Consider the following 14,242-nt stretch of genomic DNA (forward strand, 5'->3'; position numbering starts at 1 on the left):
TTTACTACTATATAGGCAACAACCTGGCATTGGCTTCCCTAGAGCCGTTAAAAGAAAGTATAACGGATTTATTTATATTGTGTTATTTATTACAGGTGGCTCGGACACTGATGATTACCTCCATACCCAAGGAGATCTCTGACCCAGGACTCATCACCAAACATTTCCAGTACACGTTTTCTTCATTAGATTAAATAATCTTCCTGTGTTTGATTGGAGAGCTGTCTATCATTTTATTCATGCACATCCACACTTAGAAAATTCCTTATAATGAACATTTTTTCTTGTTTTCACCAGTGAGGCCTACCCAAGCTGCACTGTCACCGACATCCGGTTCTGCTTTGACGTCCACAAGCTAATGAGGCTGGACTTGGAGAGGTACGGCGGCTTTTACGGACTGGAGCATCACAGTTTTTGATCATATGGCTCTTGTCTGAGGACACTGTCGTTTTTCAGGCGCAAGGCAATGAAAGGCAGGCTGTATTTTGCCACAAAGGCCCAGAAGGAGGGAAAAATCATGATCAAGACTCATCCGTGTGCTCAGATCTTCTGCTGTGACGTCTGCGGCTTTGAAAAGGTAAGATTTGTTCATATCCTTCTGTGTACAGTTGCAACTTAATTGCACTGCATGGGAAGAGAATCACCACTGGATGGCACTGCGATGCAAAAATAGGTAAACACAAGCAGCAATGTGATATTTTTGCCAGTGTAAATCTGAGAGTGAAAGATGAAGTGAGCAACATATCCTTTAACTCTTTTTTTTTTCTGCAGGTGGATGCAGAGCAATACTACAGTGAATTAGAAGAGAAGCGGACAGATGAGTTTAATGCTGAGAAGAACCGCATCACCATGAAGAGGTTGGGCATCGCCTTTGTGACCTTTCGCGATGAGCGGATGACTGCTGTGTGAGTAAACAAGAGCGTGACACTGAGGTCTGTGTTTGATAGGTTCTCTCATCATACAGATGCAGTCACGGCAGAGAGTGACCACATAATTCATGGTAACGTTGCTGAGTAGTGATGCAATGCCTTTTGAACATCTTGTTTTGGTTTCCAGCATTGTGAAGGACTACGGTCGCGTGAACTGTCGTCGCAGGCCCCAGCAGTCCAGCATCAGCACCGTGGTGCAGTCGCACAAATGGGACGTCAGCTACGCACCTGCTCCAAGTGATATTATATGGTGAGAACTGTCACGTTTGTTTGTGCCCTAATGTCTTTTAAAAGCTCAAGCTACTCTTGGATTTTCTCCTGATTGTCTTTGAAGTCTCAGTTTTCCAAATTGACAGCTGTGTGAGTCATTCTGATCTCTTCATATCGCCATGGTGACCTATTCCAGCACACACGCTGGGTACACCCTGGGCAGACACCCATTCACATCTACACCACGAGAAATGTATTAATCTAACCTGCTTGTCTACTGACTGTGGTAGGAAGCTGGAGCAGCCAAAGGAAATCACACAGAAACACATTTTGAGCACAATGTCCAATTTTACATGACTTGTGCATCATTTAGACACATTTCCCTGTAATTATGCCTGACATATTTGGTATCTCTGGTAACCTGTGGATCAAGACTAGACTTCAGATCAACATTCTGTGGGTTTTAGTCATGCTTGTTTGCGCAGCTTTAGCTTGTGAAGTTGGACCTAAAGGGTCCAATTTAGAGCTGAGGTATGCATCATGCAAATGTTGCTTATTGAGACTATTTGATCCCAGTGTTGCTTTTGATACTTTTGATCACCGTAATTTTGGTTTTAGAAGCTCGGGCAGTTGGTGGAACAGCTTTGATGTGGTTCTTCTCATGACTCTCAGGCAGACCTTTGTTGCTTAGTGGTTGTAATAACTCTGTATAGCTGTATTTCTGTCTTGTGGTGTTCCCCAAGTTTCTGTTGCGGGCCCCATGCTAATTGTACTTTGTGTCTATCAACCAAATATAAAGTCACTTTTAAAGTCTACCGTCAGTGTCATATGTATGATGTGTTTGTTTAAGTTTCTGAATGTTCCAAAAGTTTCTGTTCTGCTGAATACTTTTCTACAGCTGAATAGTGACAAACAGAGGTTATATCCATCCCACAGGTGATGAAAGGCTTGGCTCTTTATGGTATTATGTTAAACTTTGGTTCTGAATCTGTACCCTGTGTAGTACTTAGTGAAGCTTTGAGTCACTCCCTTTACTACCAGCTATGAAACATGGCTAAAATTAAGTCTGTACAACATTTTCCTTGTTGGTGTTATAACTGCAATCAGACAGCAACGTAACGTGTACTCCAGCAGACTCACCAGACCTTTTTTTTCTTCCAGTAAATAAGGTTTCTCGCTCGCTCTCTCATTGTGTGTTACATGTTGAGCTTATGTGTGTGGGCCACTGGACAGCTGATGCTGATTTCTTTACACTGGCTTCTGATCAGACTCAAAATTTGGTTCTTGTGATGATGTTTTGAGCCTTGCATGGACAGGCACTCACTCATATTAAAGACCTGTTGCAGACACATAATACCAGTGGGAATGTGAGGGCCTTGGATCAGGCCTTGATAGCTGTTTCCTCAAGGCAAAAGGACTCGATGCTTCTTTGGCTGTGGACCCCACTGGAATCAACTGGACTCTGAAAGAATCATTAGTTTAAATTTGCTTTTGTTCATTTGTTTTAGTTCTTCTATTTTTAAATCCTCCTGGTTTTATCTGACTGTCAGTGTTTAAATTCTCCTGTTGTGTTTGCTTTTTAGTTATCCACCATCTCTTGAAAGGCACTATGTAAATAACACAAAATGTGGATGTTTCAGCGATCGGTGCCTGCATTAGCATTGCTATTCCTGCTTCTTTTTCATAAGTTTCAACTTCAAAGACATTTAAGATTATCGGTATGTTGTTTGCTGTAAGTAGCAGATCTCAAACACCGTCTAAAGCATAATCAGCATCCACGATTGGATTAGCTGCGGTGCATGTTTCTTATCTCAGAAAGCAAATGCAGAGATTATGTAACAAGTGAGTGCTGCATATGTATGGGGATTAATCAAAGGAGGCTCACAGTTTGAGCTTCACATCTGACTGACTGCAGTGTGTTTGTGTCTACGCATGAACTGTGGCAGTCGCAGGCTGAGAGGTCGAGCAGGGACTGGGAGCTGAAGTGAGCTGGTTTAAACTTGCTCTTCTACCCAGTACGCTGGACCGCTCTTAGAAGAGACCACTCATCCGGCTATTTCAGGCATATGTCAAAACATAAAGTACATGTACATCAGAGAAGGGTAATATGTTAACTGTGTTCATCTTGCTGGATGATTGGTAACTGAGGCTCGTCATTTTTCCCATCGATAGGGAAAACCTGTCAGTGTGTGGATCTCGGTGGTGGCTCCGCTGCGTCCTCCTCAACATCCTCCTCTTCTTGCTGCTCTTCTTCTTCACCACTCCTGCCATCATCGTCAACACCATGGACAAGTTCAACGTCACAAGGCCCGTGGAGAGTCTGAGGGTTAGAGTTTCAGAGCAGTTTAAACTTACTGACGTCTGTGCTCCATTGTGAACCTCCTCACTTTCATCAATCGCCATTTTGCTGTCCAATGCAGAGCCCAGTCGTTACAGAGTTCTTCCCGACCCTTCTGCTGTGGGCGTTTTCAGTGCTCCTGCCCTTTGTTGTCTACTACTCCGCCTTCTTTGAGTCCCACTGGACCAGGTACTGGGTAGTCATCAACTACTGCTCTCCTCAGCCATCTGAAATAGAAATGTGGATATTTTGCTTCGTTTACTTGCAGCGGTTTTTCTTCCTCTCAACTATCAGCGTTCCTCTTTTTTTTTCCATCTAATTTATTTCTTTTTCACCCTCTTGCTCTTTTTACTCTCTCCCCTCTCTCTCCCTCCTTCTCTCTGCCACTCTCCCTGCACTGTTATTCTGGGCAGGTTGTCATAGAGATCTCCGTGCGAGGATAATGATATGAACAGTAGTCACCGTGCACCGTTTCCTCTATGTGCGGTGACTAGCAGGAGGAAGAACAAGTGTGCATAAGAACAACCTATAAGCACCCTTTCTTTACATAACCACCCCCACAAACGTGTTGTGCAGGCGTGATGTGTGAAGGACCGAATGCAAATCAACTGTTTACTGTAGTGAAAAATGTAGTTTGTGCTAATGGGTACAAAGAGTCAACTGTTTTTTCCATTTTGGGCTTTTAATTCATGAATTTATTATGTTGTTTTTTTCTTTTTGTGGTTTTTTTTTTTTTTTTTTTTGTGTGTGTGTGGTTTTTTTAGATATATGTTGCAAAATATGTATCGCATGTTCTCATCTTATTGGATCATTTCATGTCTCAGATCTGGTGAGAATCAAGTGACGATGCACAAGTGTTTTTTCTTGCTGGTCTTCATGGTCATCATCCTGCCTTCACTTGGTCTGTCCAGGTACATCTACAGTGATTTCCCTTTTTGATCTACTTCTTTTGAATTATTCCTGGGTTTTTGTGGCTTTTTTGTAATGTTTATGCACTTTTTCTATTTTATTTCTGCTCTAGCCTTGACCTCTTGTTCACCTGGCTCTTTGATGTCAACTTCCTGGAAGAGAAGGATTTAAAATTTCAGTAAGATCAAAAAATGTAATGAGAAGTGCAATCAAACACATTATTTCCACTCCACGATTATCTTCTTGTGCAGCTACACACTGCTATCTGCTCAGGTGCTATTTTTTAGATCACTCTGTGGAAGTAAATAAATAAATAATAACAGAATGAAATGATTTACAATTTTCACAAACTCATATTTTACTCACAATAGAACATAAAAAAATGTTTAACCTCAGAAAATATGAATTCATTTGAATTTGATGGCGGCAACGTATGTCAAAAAATCTTCTTACACCTTCTTCTTTTACTGACTTGTTGCCATTGACTTAATTAGTTGCAAAGCATTTTTCTAGCTGTTTCTTTTTAGTAGTTTTGAGATGTGTTGCTTTCATCAAATTCAAAATGAGCTAATATTTTTTTCAAATTGGGACGTTTTCCCAGTTTAAACATTTCAATATGTTTTTTTTCTATTGTGAATAAATTATGGCTTTAGGAGATTTTTAAATCATTGCATTCTGGTTTTTACTGGGGTTGCAGGTAAAAAAGTTGATTTTTGCTGCAGTAATAGTTTGCGGTCCTTTGTCCAACTGTAGGACATTAGTGTTGATAATGGGGCTTTCAGCTTCATCAGAGTCCCTTCACTTGAGAGCGAGCTAAAAACAGGAAAGCACCGCACAGATGCACAAGAAGATGACTTTGAGCCAAAGTGAAATCTGATGTATATTTTTTTATTATTATTTTATTTGTTATTTGGAAATTATTTGGTTAAAACTGAGTCTCAGAAAGAATCTCCAGCAGCCCACTTCTTGTCTGTGTCTTAATGCAGGTGTGTGTTTCTTCCTGACAACGGTGCATTTTTTGTAAACTACGTAATTACATCCAGTTTGATTGGCACGGCTATGGAATTGCTACGTATCCCTGCACTGACGGTGTACGCACTGCGCCTCTGCTTTGCAAAATCCCAAGCTGAGCGGATTCATGTCAAACGGGTAAGCAGAGCCTTGGTGCTTATCTTGGCATCTTAACACGCTGTTTGGTTTAAACTTTAAGAAGCCAGCTGTGTTTATTTTGTCTCTGCAGAGTCAAGCTTATGAGTTCCAGTTTGGCCTTGAGTACGCCTGGACCATGTGTATCTTTGCTGTCAGTATGACCTACAGCATCACGTGTCCCATCATTACACCCTTTGGTGAGCAGCACACAACTACACTCTTGTAAAGCCATCTACCTCTTCTTCTCACCCTCTCTGCTCAGCCATCTGCATCCCAACACGTCCCGTCTCAGTCGTGTTTGTGTAAGGCTGTGTCTCCTCGTACTGTAACCTCACTCTCCTCTGCTGCCTGCCAGTCCGATGCAGACTGTGTGAATTTGCTGCTGTAGTCCCAGACACTCAGACACAGCGAGCTGTGAGCCAGACGCCCACTCTGCTCCTGTCTCTGCCCGGCGCTCACCGAGCTTCTATTTACTTCTGCAATCTAATCGTCAGTCAAAAACAGGCCGCCTTTAATACACCAAACTCTGTGTCTGCTTGCATTTCACCTGCTTTTTTTCTTTCTTCTAGATTTCAGTTTTCATTTGATAAAGAAGACCAAGACAACAGATTTTTTTTTTTTTAATTTAAAGGCAAAAAATGTAAAATTAGCTTCCAATTGATCAAAAACAGGGACTAGAACAGGGTGTAAAAAATAAGGCCCGGGGGCAAGAACCTGTTTGGCAAAAACAAAAATCTGACTCACCAAAAGGCTTTGGAAAAATTTGAATGAATGCATAAATTTCTATCTTCTAACTTTAAAACTATAAAATAAATAAGAATAATTTTCTGTGAATTAACAAACATTTTCTTTTCCTGTAAATTTGTACATTTAACACGTAGAAAAAAACAAGACACACTGTTGAAGTTGCATTTCTTTTCTTCTATTAAAGGATATCCCAGGGATTAGATGTTTAGTTAAATATCTGTCACTGGTCTGGTCTGAGTTCAAAGTTTTATGATGTAAATGAGTTTGAGGTCATATTTATCCCGTATTAGTATCTTTTAATTTCCTCTCTTAAATCCATAATTTAATTTAAAATCCTAGTCCTGACATACAAAGTCTTGAGTGCTCACATCCCATTACATCTGTCAGACCTTTTAGTATCATAAAATACAACAAATCACTTACTGCAGGTTTATTTGTTTTTCTTAGAGTTTCCAAAAGTAGAATGGGAGCCCGAGCCTTCAGCTATTTAATCCCATCAAGTCCCATTTTGGACTCAGGAAACAAACACTCTGCTTTTTGTACATCACAATCCTCATTAGATTGATCAAACCCTGTGTGTGATGTTGACATCGATCAGATAACTTTGTCTCTCTTTCATGTTGCAGACATCATCATCAGTGCATTTTTGTTTAACTTTTTTCTTCCAGGTCTGCTCTACGCGATCCTGAAGCACATGGTCGATCGATACAACATCTACTATGCTTATGTTCCCACCAAACTCAACCAGCGAATCCACAGAGCAGCCATTAGCCAGGTCATTGTAGCTCCCATTCTCTGCATGTTCTGGTTGCTCTTCTTCTCCGTGCTCCGATTAGGTAAATATCCCTGCCATAAAAATTCATAAAGATCGGTGGATTGTCAGGATGCTGTAATATTGTAATTTTTCATGTTTTTCCCCTTCACTGTCACAGGTCCAATGCATCCGATCACCCTCTTCACTTTAGTGTCCCACATCTTCTGCATTGTCTGTTACCTCCTCCGCTTGTGCCTTAGGAAGCAACCAGACAAGTCAACAAGCTACCAGGTCAGCGCCACCAAGTGTCACAGAGACAAAATCAGCTGAAGATGACTTATACTGAATTTGAACTAATATTTTTCCCATGCATTGTCTCTTTTGTTTCAGATGTCTGATCAGCCAGACGGGACGCTCACTGATGCAGACAGGAGTACCGTAACATCCACCACCGCCTCCAGTGTACAGTACCATTTCTTTCTCTGTTGGCCAATACACAACCAAAGCATATTATTGGAGAGAGACCTAAATGTGACAGAGAAGGCTTACGTTATTTAAGTTAATATATCAGTGGATTGTGTGCTGGATGAGATTTCCACTGAATGAGATTTAATTGTTTAGTTTTCTATGAGATCTGAGAGCCATATAGAATAGAATAGAATAGAATAGAATTCAACTTTATTGTCATTGCACATGCACAGGTACAGGGCAACGAAATGCAGTTTGCATCCATCCAGAAGTGCTTTAGTGATATAGATATATTACAATATATATTAGCAATAATATAGATATGTGAGTATATTACAGAAATGGGTCTATTATGGTATGTTATAATGTACACGGTATGAAGTATGTTGTGAATATTCTATAACTAAGTATGTAAAGGCTGTAGTGAGTACAAGCTATGTACAGGCTATAAATATGAAAAACTATACAGAATATGAAATAAATAACTTTACAGAATCTGAGATATACAGCTATACAGAAATGGGAACTATGCAAGTTGTAAACAGTTGTAGGATTAAAGATTATCGAATGTACAGAATGATTATTTACACAGAGCTATACAGTAGTGCAGTTAAGATAAGTGAGGGTGTAGATAGTTTCTACAGAGGTATATAAAGTGCTAGTGGTTGTGAGTGGTGGTTCAGTCCATGTTATTATTGTGTGTTTGAGGGTACAGTTGTCCATTGTGGGTGTGTGTATGTTCAGTCCATGAGTTTAACGTGGGTCAGATGTCAGGAGGCAGAGTTCAGGAGTCTGACAGCTGTGGGGAAGAAGCTGTTCCGGTACCTGGTGGTCTTAGTCCGGAGGCTCCTGTGGCGCCTCCCAGAGGGCAGGAGGGTGAAGAGTCCATGTGATGGGTGACTGGGGTCTTTGATGATTTTCCCAGCCCTTTTCAGACACCGCTTCCTGTAGATGTCTTTTATGGCAGGAAGTATATGCTCTTAAGGTTGTGAAAGAATCAACCTCAGAAGACAAGCACTGGGGTTATTCCAAATAAAATCAAATATATCACTAAAAAGTTCCATCTTGACTTTATAACAACATAGTTTTTCTCTTTTTCTCTTAATTGGGACATAACAAAAACTCAACCAATATAATATCCATGACATGGGAATAGTAACAAGCTCAGGATGTTTGAACTGTTAATTCACAGGAGAAAGAAGTTGAAAGAGCTTTTTGATGAACCATCTCCATGTGGGATAGATAAGTGGTCAAAGCAAGTTATAGCATGTGAAAGGTCTCTTGTTCCCATTTTAAACCAGGCACACACTGCCTGTGAATAAAGTGATTTACTGGATGACACAATTCCAAAATGTGCATTGATCTGCTTCCCTCAGCTTTTTGTGGCATCTGTGTTGCTGGAGCCAGAGCTGGCTTTGACTCCGATGCCCTCCCCAGCCCACCACAGCTATGGCGCCATGGCCAGCTCTCAGAGTTCAAACCGTGGGCCAGCGGAGGAAGAAGAAGGAGAGGGGGAACACACCCAGACCCATGAGACTGAGCTCCAAGACCCACCAGACCTCTATTGCTCCACCACGCTCATGGACAGCTCCATGGGCTACCAGTAACACCAAATCTCCACCCAAAACTGACTTCTACGTGTCCTTCAGCTGAAGAACACAGATTACTAAATGCCGCAATGCTGCGTTTTCACCACTGACCTCAGACTCCAACTACGCTGCTGCCTCGGACTCTGAGACTAGACTGTGCTTGCTAGTAAGGCTGAAGAGCCTGAAGAGTAACGGAGCCTGAGAATACAGGAGCTAAATGCTCTTAAACATCACAGTTGCAGAAGAAAGCCATTTGCCTAAACAATCTGCCGAACCCATCAGACACAGCTCAACAGAACATAACACCAAGCTAAATGTACAGATTCTTTTAGCTAAATGATCAGATGCTGATACGGACTCTGTCTTCTTCTATGGCTTAATTTGCAAATTAAAAAGGTTACAAGTGATGCAGACTGTAATAGAAATGCATTATGGTTTCAGTCAGAGATACTCTATCCATGCTGTGTCGCTTGGAAATGAGTGGAGGCGAAAGTTCCCATCAGAGTGGGTGGTGTGAACAGGCTTGCCCTGACAGACTGACAGAGGGGTTTGGGCATAGGTGATATCTGGTTCCTCTGTAGCAGAGCTCGGCAAGGCTGAGGGTGAGGGCAGCTAGTTGTGAAGCCATCTGCAGTGAGACAGCAGACAGACGGACGGAGGGCCAAATGTAACTCAGAGATGTACCGTAATATATGTACGCTCTAAACGGAGGCGCAAACAGCTTGACTCAACCTGAAGCTTGTAACTATTATCAATATAAGGTTGATATTTTTGCTACAGTATTTTTGGTGTCATTGATATTGTGCTTTGGGTTGGGGGCGGGAGGAATCGAGGATGTACAATGATTTGCAGAGATGTCTCATCTTAATCAAAACCTTACCTAATTATGTTTCGACTGTACATATGGTCAAAGTGGAATAGCTTGAGCTTTTTGGAAATCTGCTATCTATTTTCTTGCTCACAGTTTGGTAAGAAAATAAAGCATGTAGCCTGTTAGCTTAGCTTAGCACAGGTTGGAACTAATGACCACTGATTGTGCACTAATTTTCTGGTAGGCGTAGCGAGATACTCTGAGGGCATTATATAGGGTATAGTTTGGAAAGTACTTTTAAACGTCAAACTCACTTTACTGTTAGCATTGTTACGTCTTTGTGTAACGTTACTGAAACTTGGGGACTCGAAACATGGAGAAAGGGCTAGCCTACAGGCAGAACCAGTAACTTTGTGGGGTGTTGATGCCAAGAATCTTGTCTTCACTTGTAGACACACGGGCACCCTGGTAAGTAGTTATTTCTATAATACTTTTTTTCAAGTCCACCTAAAGAATGCATGTGCAGTAGCTGCACTGTAGAGTAGCGTCTGGATTAGTCTACACAGAAAATAGGCAGGCACTTGGTTTTCTTTACAAAACCTGTAGTTTACCTTCTGAAATTTAGATCTCTTGGCCCCAGGGAGACATTTGTATACACTGGTTAAGTACAGAGTCATGGCAAAAACAAACTAAATGTCTTTCAGTTCTGAGGTTTTATTTATCAGGACATAATAAAAAAAGTTGTGTCTTTATAAGGTAACAAAATTGGATAAATACAACCGAGGATGAACAACACATGACATATTACAACAAGTCATTATTTATTTAAAAAAAATCTAAGCCAAAAATGCAGAAGCAGTCCTCTGGAAAACTAAATCCATGTCATGATTCAGTAGCTTGTAGGAGCCCAGTCATTCTTTTCTGTGCGATGGCATCAGTCTCTCATATTATTCTGGAGAAATAATAGCTCACTCTTCTTTACAGAGTTGTTTCAGTTTATTGAGGTATTCATTTATGCACACCATTTCATTCAGGTTGAGGTCTGGTCTTTGACTGGGCCAACACTGATTGCTTTCGTTTTCAGCCATTCTGTTGTAGATTTGTTGCTTTGTATTGGATCATTGGCCTATTATGCAAATCATTTTTGGTCGAGCTTTAGCTGTCGACCAGATGGCCTCATATGTGACTCTAACATACCCAGATCCCTTTAGCTGCAAAGCAAACCCAAATCCTCATCCCTCCATTACAATTAGTTGAGGTGGTTGGTTTTCACTGTGGATTGAGGCCAGACATCTCCACTTTAGTCTCATCTGTTCAAAGGACATCGATCCAGGGGTCTCACAGTTTGTTCAGAAGCAATGTGGCAAATCTAAGCTGTGCTGCCATGTTCTTGTTAGAAACAAGAGACTTTCCCCTGGCAACACTTCCCAAACACTACTTGGTCACTCTGAGATGTAGCTCTTGCGTTTTTTTTTTTCAGTTTCTCTGATTGAATGGTCTGACCTTTGGTTGAATTTGCTGTGATGTCCATTTCTGGGAAGATTGGCAACTGTCTTAAATGTTTTTCACTTCTCACTGTAGAATAATGGACTTTAAATTGCTTGGAAAAACTTCTAACGTTTCCCAGATTGACGGGCAGCAATAGTTCTTTCTCGAAAGTCATTGCTGATGCCTTTCCTCCTTGGCATTGCATTAGCACACATCTGAATGCTCCAGACCAGCAAACTGTCAAAATCTCTGCTTTTACCGAGTTGGTCAGACTTACTGACGATCAGTTAATCAAGTGCATTGATTAGCAAGACCTGACTGCTACTTTCTCTTTTAATTCCTAAGGAAGCAGTAAGGGTGTACTTTCTTACACTGCTTCTGCATTTTGGCATTGCTTATGTTAATCAGTAACGACTGAGTGTAATATGCCATGTGTTGTAGATCATTTAAGGTTTTCACCATGACCGTATAGCATTGTGCATAGCTAGCAGTCTGTTCGTTTAGCCCATAACAAAATTACAATATCTTTGGCTTAGCATACAGACCTGAAAGGAGGGGAAACAGCTAGTTTCTGGTTTTAAACCAGAGACTGGTTTAAAAGTAGCAGAGACTTTGCTTTATGGTGTGTTGCTGCTAAGCTAAGCTAACTTGCTATGGTACTAATATATACATCAAAGTGCAGGCAAGAAAGTGTTTTGTAAAATGTGAAGCTGTTCCTTTAAGTTGTGAAGAAATGGAGTATAATAGAAGCGCATCCTAAAATTACATCATTTTCCAAATATGCCATGGAGTCTGTTTTGTGCCACTGCAGGAGAACAACATGGAAATCTCCAGAAGAAGTTTTTCGGTTTTGCTAAGTTTGCTAAACTCAAAAGCTTTTATAAAATTTTCCAGTTTTTTTGATGTTGGTCAAATAGGTCATTGCTGAAATTAGGTTTTGTTATGTTGCAAAGACAAACAGTAAAATAAAGCACTATCATGCTGTTTTCAGTTGACATATGCTATGTAACACGTCACTGCATGTTAATTATATATCGTCTAAATGAGGTATGCATTTCATATGTGCTAAACTTCATGTTTTTTGTGTCAATCTGTTGGTTTTTTTGTTCTTTTTGTTTTTCTTTTAAATCCTCTTTACAGCGGGTCAAAGATTTTCTCATGTGACTGAATGTTAATTTCTTACTCATGTCTTTTGCTGTGCCTTGGGAAAAAAAAACGCCCTTATTGTGTGACAATCCAGCATGGCCTGAAATATGCTGCATGGACGAAACAACCAAGAGATAAAAATTGTAACAAACCCAAAACTCAATTTTTTAACAGCCAGTGCGTCCTTCATTCAGAATAAAACAAACATACAATGTGAGCTTATTCTACTAAGATATTAACAGTCAATCTGCACACGAGGTCCTCTACCTTTATCTTTATCTAGAGCTTTTGAATATATCACACGATCTTCATCAGCATATTAACTGGCTCAGCTGTCATCCATTCATTCAAAGCTTACACCATCCTGCGTACTCGTGGGACAGGAAGTCCTAAAGACGAACAGATCACTGACCAGTGCGCAAACCTCATCTGTTCTTGAAGACCAAGTGATGGGATCAAAAGCTGTAGAATAGGAAAGCAAGTGAATGTCATAAAAATGGTTAATTGCGAGGTTAAGAATGAGCGCGTGGCTTGTAGTTGTATCAATATTTTGTATTGTGTACTTGTTTGTGCCTTGTCACTGATTTCAATCAAGCCCTTTTTATTCCTCGGTTACCTTATTTTTGGATCATACGTATGTATGACGGGGTTCTCTAAATGTTTGTCTTTGATTAACAGTGACTGCTATGGGTTAGGTAGCTCCTTGTTGTTAAGTAGAGTAAGTTATAATCGGTTTTCTGTTCTGTCTGAGAGAGTGTATCATGATATACTTATAGTCATGCTTTATATAACATTAATGGCACCTTTTGTTATAAAGTGACATGTATTTTGCTCGTTTTACAGGGACTCTAATTGTAGTAGCTTATGCTGTATAAAGTAGATGAAGGCTAGCAGCAGAGCGCAGATGAAGTGGCCACTGCAGAGGATCATGAAGTTTAAAAAAACAGAACATCAAAGAGCATCTCAAAATTTCAGTCTCCAAACTGCAAACATGTCCCATGGCTTTCTCTTCCAGAAGCCCGTTTCACAGATCATTAAATGTGCTTTCCTTTGAAAAATACAAAATAAAAACTAATAGGGTATTCTTAGCTCTAATGGCCATGCGAAGAGGGATTGTCCGTTCCCATGCTTTACTAGTTTTATTGCATCCGGACATGTCTGTTCATGTGCAGTCAGCTTGGCCAACCGAGGTCTATTGGGTTTCCAGACGTGCCCGATGCTTTTTGCTCTTCGTTTATAAAATATGTGTATCATAAGTACATTATTTCAGATTTTATTCTGCTGTAAAAGTGGGCTGTTATTATCTCCAAGAAGTCTGAGGTTTAGGGACAGGCTGTGTTCAAGATTGATCTCTGTCAGGCTAATGAGTTTTCATCTGTTATAAGTGAAGTGCTGTGATCTGAGATTAAAATGAATTCAGCTCAATCCACTCATCTTGTGCCATGAACTTCTTGTTACTCTCTGCTGTGGTCTGTGATGGAAGCTTTTTCAGACACAGTGAGTCAGACTTCATGTGGAAAATAGAAGAGCCGCTGTGAGTGTGCTGGTATAAGAATACGATTCCTTTAGGAAATGTGCAAAAACATGTTTTGCACAGTACTTTCAAATGTTCATTTGATATTTAGGAAATATTTTTATTTATGTTAGAAAATAATGTGGATATCATCTGCTCTTATTCTCTTAAGCTAAGGTAAGGGCAGCTTT

General features: G+C 40.4%; 1 protein-coding gene across 1 annotated transcript in view; it reads left to right on the top strand.

Annotated features, from left to right (window-relative positions):
• Positions 1 to 13,967, top strand: part of tmem63c (transmembrane protein 63C) — a 42,648-nt gene extending 28,681 nt beyond the window's left edge. The window contains exons 9-23 of the mRNA XM_026151819.2: positions 96 to 169; positions 298 to 378; positions 457 to 577; positions 772 to 905; positions 1,057 to 1,179; positions 3,312 to 3,465; positions 3,560 to 3,666; positions 4,302 to 4,388; positions 4,499 to 4,564; positions 5,373 to 5,535; positions 5,627 to 5,732; positions 6,951 to 7,118; positions 7,215 to 7,327; positions 7,427 to 7,498; positions 8,881 to 13,967. Coding sequence (XP_026007604.1) covers positions 96 to 169; positions 298 to 378; positions 457 to 577; positions 772 to 905; positions 1,057 to 1,179; positions 3,312 to 3,465; positions 3,560 to 3,666; positions 4,302 to 4,388; positions 4,499 to 4,564; positions 5,373 to 5,535; positions 5,627 to 5,732; positions 6,951 to 7,118; positions 7,215 to 7,327; positions 7,427 to 7,498; positions 8,881 to 9,111 — 1,800 coding nt within the window. The 3' untranslated portion in view covers positions 9,112 to 13,967. The remainder of the gene's footprint in view (positions 1 to 95; positions 170 to 297; positions 379 to 456; positions 578 to 771; positions 906 to 1,056; positions 1,180 to 3,311; positions 3,466 to 3,559; positions 3,667 to 4,301; positions 4,389 to 4,498; positions 4,565 to 5,372; positions 5,536 to 5,626; positions 5,733 to 6,950; positions 7,119 to 7,214; positions 7,328 to 7,426; positions 7,499 to 8,880) is intronic.
• The last annotated feature ends 275 nt before the right edge of the window (positions 13,968 to 14,242 follow it).

This window comes from Astatotilapia calliptera, chromosome 19, assembly GCF_964374335.1.
Source record: "Astatotilapia calliptera chromosome 19, fAstCal68.1, whole genome shotgun sequence".
Lineage (NCBI taxonomy): Eukaryota > Metazoa > Chordata > Actinopteri > Cichliformes > Cichlidae > Astatotilapia > Astatotilapia calliptera.